Source organism: Pararge aegeria, chromosome 20 (genome assembly GCF_905163445.1).
Source record: "Pararge aegeria chromosome 20, ilParAegt1.1, whole genome shotgun sequence".
NCBI classification, from domain to species: domain Eukaryota; kingdom Metazoa; phylum Arthropoda; class Insecta; order Lepidoptera; family Nymphalidae; genus Pararge; species Pararge aegeria.
In genome coordinates, this window is record NC_053199.1 from 1,971,862 (window position 1) to 1,981,713 (window position 9,852).

At 37.1% G+C, this 9,852-nt stretch overlaps 1 protein-coding gene across 4 annotated transcripts; it reads left to right on the forward strand.

Annotated features, from left to right (window-relative positions):
* The first annotated feature begins 183 nt into the window (after positions 1-183).
* On the forward strand, positions 184-8,474 carry LOC120632532 (probable tRNA (guanine(26)-N(2))-dimethyltransferase). Of its 4 annotated transcripts, none has more exons than XM_039902358.1 (10): positions 184-217; positions 408-656; positions 1,572-1,759; positions 2,404-2,632; positions 3,284-3,432; positions 5,569-5,737; positions 6,638-6,858; positions 7,368-7,505; positions 7,612-7,779; positions 8,300-8,474. In XM_039902358.1, the coding sequence occupies exons 2-10, from the start codon at positions 414-416 to the stop codon at positions 8,448-8,450; spliced, it is 1,656 nt and encodes a 551-aa protein (XP_039758292.1). In that variant the 5' UTR covers positions 184-217; positions 408-413; the 3' UTR covers positions 8,451-8,474. The 4 variants fall into 4 exon arrangements, with proteins under 4 accessions (XP_039758292.1, XP_039758291.1, XP_039758290.1 ...); XM_039902357.1 differs by having other exon boundaries at positions 195-317; XM_039902356.1 differs by lacking the exon at positions 184-217 and adding an exon at positions 228-317 and having other exon boundaries at positions 402-656.
* Positions 8,475-9,852: the final 1,378 nt, after the last annotated feature.

Genomic DNA, 9,852 nt, shown 5'->3' on the forward strand with positions numbered 1-9,852 from the left:
TATTAAAATTTTTAAAGCTTTGGTAGAGAAAATTTCTATGAGTTGTTGAGGAACAAGCTACAATTTTAAAATAATTTTTATTTCTTCTCTACGTACTTGTGGTTACTGATTAATTTATAAACGGTATGCAGATATGTCAAGTTTTTTGTGTCAGCTGTTATTTATTGACTGTGCAGTGTTACTGTCACTAAAATGTGGTCAATTCCGTCAATGCAATGTAAGTTATTTATATTCCATTTTGTTTGTTTTGAACAAACTGAATTTCGAGCTACAACATTTGTATGAAGTACTTTCGCTCTTTTTTAAGATATAGTCCAGTGAGTATCATAAAAATATTAATTTAGAACTTATTTAGCAAAAATGTGACTCTTGCGTTACTCTTTTTCAATTATCATTATGAGTTTCAGAAAATTATGAAAATGGAAACTTCTTCGACTGCAACGAGTCAAAAGTGTATTAAGGAAGGGCAGGCGGAGATACGCCTTGCATCAGAAAAAGTTTTCTACAACCCAGTACAAGAATTCAATAGAGATTTAAGCATAGCAGTGTTGAGTGTTTTTACTAAGGATTATATTGAAGAAAAGCTCGCGAGGGCTGCGAAAAGTGTTAAGAAATCAGAAGATATTGTTGAAGATGTGACCGGAAATAACTCTGAGGTTTGTTTTTTATGTTTTATTCATCACCTTAGTATTAATTTATGTCCCACATGAGAAAAAATTAGAGCTTGAAACACCACAATACCATGGTTAGCCGACTAAGACAGCCCAGAAGTTTAATGGGATTTTGAAGTGAAAAGAATTTATGGAATTTAAATACTCATCATCATCATCATCATCCTATAACAGATTGTATCTGTTACATTTCCCTTATATTAATATAATTATTAGGTTTTTTGTTTCCTAGTTACTTAAGGGATGATGGGGCTGGCATATCCGTGTTGGATAAAAGTCCCAAATACCAGCTGGCTTCCACAGTGCTCCAACAAAGAATTACGGGCTTAAACAATATTAAATGGAATGGCAGCCCGCACTGGTAAGCACAGTGTTGGTCGTCCCCCAACAAGGTGGACAGAACACATTGAATGCATTGCAGGTAGCTGCTGGATCCAAGCGGCACAGAACCGTGGAATTTGGAACTCCCTACAAAAGATCTATGTCCAGCAGTGGACGTCTATCGGTTGATATGATGATGATGATATAATAATAGGTATTGTTTTTGACTCGTGTGAAAGGCCACAGACTTACTTACACTTACATTTTTTGGCATTATATAAATGTTTTAATATAAAGTGAAATAAAATATTATCTTTATTCTTTGCCCTAAAAGATTATTTAAAAACTTTATTTTAAAAAGATTTTACTATTACAAAAGTTTACACAGAAATGACAATTTAAAATGTTTATGTTGTTTGATTTTGTTTTTGATTTTATTCCAGTTGTACTTATTGCATTCAAAAGTAAATAAATAAATGTATAACAATCAAAATACCAAGTATTGTCATAAGTTAAGAATTTTCTTGAGCAAGAAAACTTCCTTTATTATTTGCTTAACATCTAATTTAATTTTTACAGATTCCTGTAACAGTCCTTGAAGCCCTATCCGCAACAGGTCTCAGGAGTGTACGTTATGCGAAAGAAGTGCCAAATGTTACGAAAATAATAGCCAATGACCTATCTGAGCAAGCTGTGGAGACCATCAGGTCGAATATTGTACACAATGGTGTAGAGGGACTTATAGAAACTAGCCATGATGATGCTTGGTATGTTCTTTCATCATAATCAACCCATTTCTGGCCCTCTACATGGCACGGGTCTACCACACTGGCCAAGCGCGGATTGGTGGGCTTCACACGCTGTTGAGAACATTATGGAGAACTCTCAGGCATGCAGGTTTCCTCACGATGGTTTCCTTCACTGTTAAAGCTCTTAGCAAGTGATATTTAAATTGCTTAAATTAAAAACGCACATAACTCCGAAAAGTCAGCAGTCCGAGCCGGGACTTGAACTTGGTCTCCACGTAACGAAAGCCGTAGTCTTACCCACTATCACCGCTTTTATATATATTACTAGCTGTCCCGGCGAACTTCGTACCGCGCGTATATTTTTTTTATACATTTTCCAGTAAATCTCGCCTTTAATGGACCAAGAGAACAATTTTTATTTATTATACATTGATGTCTTCATAACTACAACTTTGATAGCTCATGTCTCTGAGACCTGACACTTAATATCATTTTGATCTCTTGTAATAATACTTACTGCACTGATGCCAGTTATGAATTCATGTGGTTTTAAGACACTATTTTGAACGATAAAAAAATGGCGGAGGAGTTATTAAACCTGAATCTTTAAAGCTATCATAATAAGAAGTACCTATATAGATTAAATTGTAATATTTTTGCAGCATGGTAATGTACAAACATAAGTTACCAAGCAAAAGGTTTGCAGCCATCGACCTCGACCCGTACGGCTGTCCGTCTATCTTCCTCGATTCTGCAGTTCAGAGTGTGCAGGACGGAGGCCTGTTGCTTGTCACGGCGACTGACATGGCGGTTTTGGCGGGAAACTCGCCCGAGACATGCTACTGTAAATATGGTGCCGTCAGTCTGAAGACTAAATCTTGCCATGAAATGGTAAGCCAACTTGAAATAGGCTGTTTTTGACTGTTATATATATATATATAATATATATATATATATATTATAATATGGAATAAAAAAAAAAAATATATATATTATATATATTTTTTTTTTTTATTCCCGTTAGAAAGCAATGATGAGGTCAGTGGCGTGCACTTCATACATGCACAAAAGCACTGCCTACCCTTCATTTATTGTATAACTCATAAATGCGAAGGATTTTTCCATTTTATGCCATCAAGGAAGATGTCTTATGGCTTTATGCATACCCTGGTCAAAAACCCTGTGCACGCCGCTGGATGAGGTCTAGGTTGGAGCATGCTTGCCTAGAAGAAGCCTATTCACTCTAGCCTGGTAGGTACCCAACTACCTCCTCTTTTAAAAGATTCCACACTTTAGTTAAGTAATAATATTTATTCATAATATTACATATTACTTTATTTACATTTTACATTTTATTTACATTACATACTTTATTTTATTTACATTTGTATCTCTGTAAATTTTCTCTGTGGTGTACAATAAAAGTGTATTCATTCATTCATACTGTAAAGGGTTAAATAAGAACTACCAGAAAGCTTTTAGCCTGTAGTTAGCCGCTAATTGGTCGGTCGTATTGTGAATATATATAATTATTTATTTCAGGCACTCAGAATCCTACTGCAATGTATAGAGCAACACGCAAACCGGTACAGTCGGTACATAGTGCCCCTACTGAGTATATCCGCAGACTTTTATATACGAGTCTTCGTCAAAATTTACTCTGGGGCCATACACTGTAAGAAAACTACCAGGTGAGTTTTATAAATTTAAAATGCATATAAAAATTTCCGGAACCGACAGGATTTGAAACTGCGACTCTCTGGCAATCGCGGCCTGAGCGCTTTATCCAATTAAGCTACGGCTCTCCTACCGTCGATGCCGAAATTAGTATATACCTTTTACATCAGTCTTATAGTGACTGTAGACGTCATCTAGTACGAAACGTTGCAGTTTCGATCTACTTTTTCAAAGGCAACTTAACTCTCTGAGGCACGGACCTAACCTAACCTAACCAAAACACAAATCATAGAGCGTTTGTGATCACCTTACTCGTAAAATAATAATTACCGACTGACGTGACCACTGCTGACCCGTGCAACTTCGTCTGCACCAAATCGGTTATCACCGGAAAACACGAATAAAATGACATTTTCTTAAAATTAATTCTAGCTAGATCGATTTATGGCCCCCGAAACACCCTGTATGCTAAATTTCATGAAAATCGTTGGAGCCGATTTCTGAGATTCCAATTACATATATATATATATACTAGCTGTTGCCCGCGACTTCGTCTGCGTTTGATTTTGTTTTTAAAGTATTCAGTATCGCTAAGCCTTAAATGAGTATAGTAGTATATATATATAACATGTGACTGTCAATTAATTATAGACAAAAAATTTGCAATAAAATAAAATTGCGACTTTACTTAAAGATCTAAGCTATCCTATCTCTTAAGTTGGACCAGACTGCTCACGGTGTGCCAATTTAATTTAAAATCGGTTCAGTAGTTTAGGAGTCCATCGCGGACAAACATCGTGACAGGAGATTTATATATATTAAGATATAAGAATTGCTCGTTTAAAGATATAAGATAAGTACTTTGCATAGAAGCTGGCGTAACTTTGCAGAATTCCATGATATATTATTAAAGATATAAGATAAGTACTTTGCATAGAAGCTGGCGTAACTTTGCAGAATTCCATGATATATTATGAAAATTTAATCTTAATTTACTGTACTCCGCTAAAAGCAGGAGAATCTGTATGGTGTAATTTATAATTTCTTCAATATTTATACTCCACACCAAACAGATCTTTAGCAATGTATTCTATACGCACGTTTAGCTCTGACATCTTTGTTAAGTGAGTTTAACAATTATTAATCATCAGTCAATCATCAAGACAACAATTTAAGGAGAGCACTGTCGTCTGTAATACAGGTTTTTACCTAAATCAGGGACAGTAGATTTTAAATTGCATTACATACATTTATTACATACTTACCAATATAAGATGTTAGGTACGCATTTGTATAATTATTATAATAACTTTATTTTACTTTACTTTACTTGTACATGTAAGATACCTATGATAAATAAATAAAATAAATATATTGGTAGTACTAAGTAGAATAAGGTGAAATGTAATTTATAAAATTGTTAATAAAGGCTATCATTAATTTAAAAAAAAAAACAATTATTAAAGCTGTAGTCAACGTCTCCCGTGTAGATCTTAGTATCGAAACAGGGACCTATGGTAAATACTTAGTAAAAATAAATAAATAAGACTTTATTTATTCCATCTAAATTTACTCAAATTTAAAAAAAAATTCAGTCTTTACTGATTGTCTTTATTGATTGTCTTTCTTGATTGATTGATTTTTAAATAAATTCTTGAGTCAGTGAGTCTATTAGTCTTTCTGTTAGATAGATCACATATCTTTCCACACTTTTCTGTCTCGAGAAACATTCATCCACTCCGTCCCAGGGATATAGATTATATTGTCAGCCCATCTTTTCTTAGGTCTGCCCAAATTCCTTTTACTACCTGGTCCTACATTTTGTTAGAATTGTGGTTCATCTACCATCTTTGCACCTGGAGATGTGACCAGCCCATCGCCATTGCAATTTAGGAGCTTGGTGCAGAGTATCTGCTAGCTTTGAATGAATGAATGAATGAATATACTTCTATTGCACACCACAAAAAGTACATTAAAAAAAAAGAAAAATATAACAAAACAACGTATACAATTTGGCGGTATAGCTTTGTTCTATTTTCAATTTCTGTACCATACCTTATGTATCTTTCTTAGTTTGAAGATGCTTTCTGATGGCACGTTGCTAAACGAATAATAACATGCAGTGCATAAATTATTTTTTTTAATTCCAGCAAATTATCTATGGCGTTCCACTGCGTGGGCTGCGACAACATTACCCTGCAGCCACTGGGCGGGTTCAAACCGAATCCCACGGAGAAGAACCCACAACAGATGAAAGCCTTTTTACCACCTGCCCCTGCCGTTGGAGAACATTGCGTGCATTGTAATCAGAGGCACCATGTGAGACCATTTTTTTAATGGCATTAATAAAACGTGGCATTATTTTTATAGTAAAAACAACTATAACCTCCTGATGATGGGCGGAAAACCTTCGCCTATACACGTAGCGCGTGCAAGAACACATCCGACAAAGTGCTAATGACATAAATTAAACCTAGTTATTACTTTGGGATTGTAAGCAAATTGTATTCGAAATTTATTGCATTTTTATAACATCGTAATATTATATTTATAAGTTTAAAATACTGAATATAGCTGAATATGTAGATCATGAATAATTACGCTTACGCATCTATGTTTTTTGTGCCATATTCAAGCAAAGAAATTAAATAAATAACCTGAGGCGTAAGTGGACACTCCTGGTGGGGTTTCATCGGTACCATGCTCCTATTGGTCTTAGCGTGAAGATATATAGCCTACAGTCTTCCTCGATAAATGGGCTATCCAACGCTGAAAGATTTTTTAAATCATCGCTCGCGTTTAAGTAAACAAACAAACAAACTCTTCAGCTTTATATATTAGTATAACATAAGACTAACTAACTATGGGCCTCATAAGAAGGCTCAGAGTCACTCAGCGGGCGATGGAGAGAGCTATGCTCGGGGTATCTCTACGCGATCAAATCAGAAATGTGGAGATCCGTAGAAGAACCAGAGTTACTGACATAGCTCAACGAGTCGCGAAGCTGAAGTGGCAATGGGCGGAGCACATAGTTCGGAGAAAGGATGGACGTGTGGGTCCCAAGGTGCTGGAATGGCAGCCCCGCACTGCGCAGCGTTGGTCGACCCCCAACGAAGTAGAAAGACGATGACGTGGAATTTGGAACACCCTACAATAGATATCCAGCTTTGCATGTCTGTTGGTTCATATGATGATAAGATAAGATCTGATTTCCAACAGCTAGGTGGTCCAATATGGTCAGATCCGATCCACGACGATGTTTTCGTGACCCGCGTCCTCAGCCACGTGCAGGGCAACCCCGGCCTGTTCGGCACGGCCAAGCGCATCCAGGGCGTCCTGGCGATGGTCCGGGAGGAGTTGCCAGACGTTCCGCTGTACTACACACTGGACAAACTGTTCGGGAGGGTGCACTTGGAAACCATGCCCATGTTAACCTTGAGGTACGGGCTACAACTGTGATGTATGTAAACTTATTATGCACCACACGACTTCTTCCGCGTATAAGTCGATCATGAAAAATAGACATGTGCTGTCGCGGACTTTTTTTTAAGAATTTTTAAAGGTGAATAACTTTGTAATCTATGATTTTATCGAAGCTTTGAACGGTGAAGGAAAACATCGCGAAGAAACCTGCATGCCTGAGAGTTCTATATAATGCTGTCAAAAGTGTGTGGAGTCTATCAATCCGCACTGGGCCAGCGTGGTGGACAACGGTCCACCACCCACCCCCCCCGTGAACCCCTTCTCATTGTGGGAGGAGACCCGTGCCCTGCTGTGGGCAGTGGGAATGATATGATGATGTTGATGATAATGAAAGTATGGAAATCGGCTTAACATTTAAAGGAATTACGAAATTGCATCACCTCGCATTTTCTATTACCTCAGCACCTATTTGCATCTGAAGAAGTTAAAATGTGTACCATAAACTTAATGTATGTTTTTGTGTTAGGTCTGCGATCCTTAACGCGGGGTACAAAGTGTCCTACTCACACGCTGCTAAGCTGTCAATAAAGACCGCTGCGCCGGCGCAGGTCATATGGGACATCATACGCACGTGGGAAAAGACGCACCCCATCAAACCTGCCAAGTAAGAAACCATAGCTCAAATAATACTAGTCTAATGCATTTTTTATTTAAAAAATCCTTTATGATTACCTTCTATTAAAAAAAATTATTACATTTTTCTATTGCAGATTAGAATCGGATCCTGTCGCAAAGCACATACTGTCGCAAGACATCAGAAGTGGGATCGACCTGAGCGAGCGTCCGGATGCTAACCCCATAAGTCGCCGCGACGGTCAACTGCGCTTTCAGTTCAACCCGACACGGCACTGGGGACCCGGATCTAGAGCTGCTGTTAAGTATGACTATCATCACCCACATCTTCTATCAGAAGTGGGATCATTGAAAACCGGTTGGCGCAGAGGACAGCGACCCCGATTTCTGCATCTAAGGCCGTGGGTTCGATTCCCATAACTGGAAAAGTGTTTGTGTAATGAACATGAATGTTTTACAGCGTCTGGGTGTTAATCTGTATATTATAAGTATTTATGTGTTTTTTATATTCATACAAATATTCATCAGCTATCTTAGTACCCATAAAACAAGCTACGCTTACTTTGTGGCTAGATTGCGATTTGTGTATTGTCGTAGTATATTTATATTTATTGTAGACGAGCGGCTAAGCTGTTCAATATTCTAGATTATAACGGCGTAACGCAAAAAGTAACATTCTTCATCTACTTTAAACTTAAAGACAGACTTGTTGTTGATGTTTTGGGCACATTTTTAACATTATTGCAAGACTAAATGCGTGCGTACTAAATGTTCATACAAATTACTTGCATTCATTTGACTAAAACGAAATCATTATTATTTCAGTATCGGCGAAGAGAAGATCTCGAAGGCGATACGTAATCAAAATAAATACAGCAACAAAGATAAAACCGCTGAAAAACGAGGACACTCACCGTCCAATCAAGACGATTCACACAAAAAATCCAATGTTAATTTTGAACAAACTGTTATGTGAATAAAATTAAATGCGATAATTAAGGCTTTTCTTTCATATTTCCACAATGAGTAGGGCTTTGGTGGACACCACGCTGGCCCAGTGCGGATTGGTGGACTCCACACGCCTTTTTTTTTTATAACACAACCAAAAAAAAAGTTTACAAAAAGGGGACTTAATGCAAAAGTATTTTTTACCAGTGAGAGGGTGTGGCCAAAAATTGTAGGAACTAAAAAGAAAAAAAAAATTATTACCTTTGAGAACATTATAAAGAACTGTCAGGCATGCAGGTTTCCTCACCATGGTTTCCTTCACGGTGGAAGCAAGTGATATTTTAATTATTTATAAAGAGCACATAACTAAGAAAAGGTCCCCGAAAGCAAAGCCAAGGTCTTCCAGTATATTATATGTATAATGTATGGTCCTAACCACAGCTACGGCTATCACCGCTTCACCTGGGCTATCAACCTTTCAAAATCCATCGTGGGAACAGGAATCAATATAAAGTCGCAATCGCAATAGCAATCGGAATAAATATCAAGCCGCAATCGGAATCAATACCAAGTCTCAACCGCAATTGCAATCAGAATCGATATCAAGTCGCCATTGCAATCGTAATCGTAATCGTTATCGATATTAAAATCGATATCGTAGTCGCAATCACAATAGCAATTGGAATCAATATCAAATCGCTATTGCAATCGAAATCAATATCAAGTCGCAATCGCAATTGCTATCGTAATCGTTATCGATATTAAAATCGATCTCGTAGTCGCGATCACAATTGCAATCGAAATCAATATCAAATCGCATTCGAAATCAATATCAAGTCGCAATTGAAATCGTAATCTTTATCGATATTAAAATCAATACCTAGAATTGATATCGTAGTCTCAATCAAAACTGCAATTTGAATCAATATCAAGTCGCAATCGCTATCGATATTAAAATCGATACCTAGAATCAATATCCAGTCGCAATTGCTATTGCAATCGGAATCTATATCAAGTCTCAATTGCAATCGATATCAATATCAAGTCGCAATCGCAATTGCAAGTGGGCCGGTAATGGGTTGATATCACAGGTTGATATGATGATGATGATTTCATATTTCCTATTGCCTCGAATCTATTTTATGTACCGATGCGATGGCTGTAAGGAATATTACCAGTAAATAAGTAACAGTATGCCAATTCCAGTAAGTAAAGATTTTATTTGGTATCAAAGTTTTTGGGTGGGTCGACTCTGACGTTGCTCGGACGTAATCGTAGTCTTATCTGCTTTGGCAATTCCTAACTCCTAAAGGAAATTCGGTGCTGCAGAAAGGATTGTACGCGACTTTGATTATAGACAATATCAAATAAACGCCAGCCTAACTGAACCTATTTACAACATAGCGTTGATGGTCTCCACTAGGTTCTAG

Coding starts and splice junctions, on each gene's coding strand:
- LOC120632532 (XM_039902356.1), top strand. CDS start 282: ATGAAGTACTTTCGCTCTTTTTTAAGATATAGTCCA. Junction 657..1,571: donor TGACCGGAAATAACTCTGAG/GTTTGTTTTTTA, acceptor TAATTTTTACAG/ATTCCTGTAACAGTCCTTGA. Junction 7,506..7,611: donor CACCCCATCAAACCTGCCAA/GTAAGAAACCAT, acceptor TTTCTATTGCAG/ATTAGAATCGGATCCTGTCG.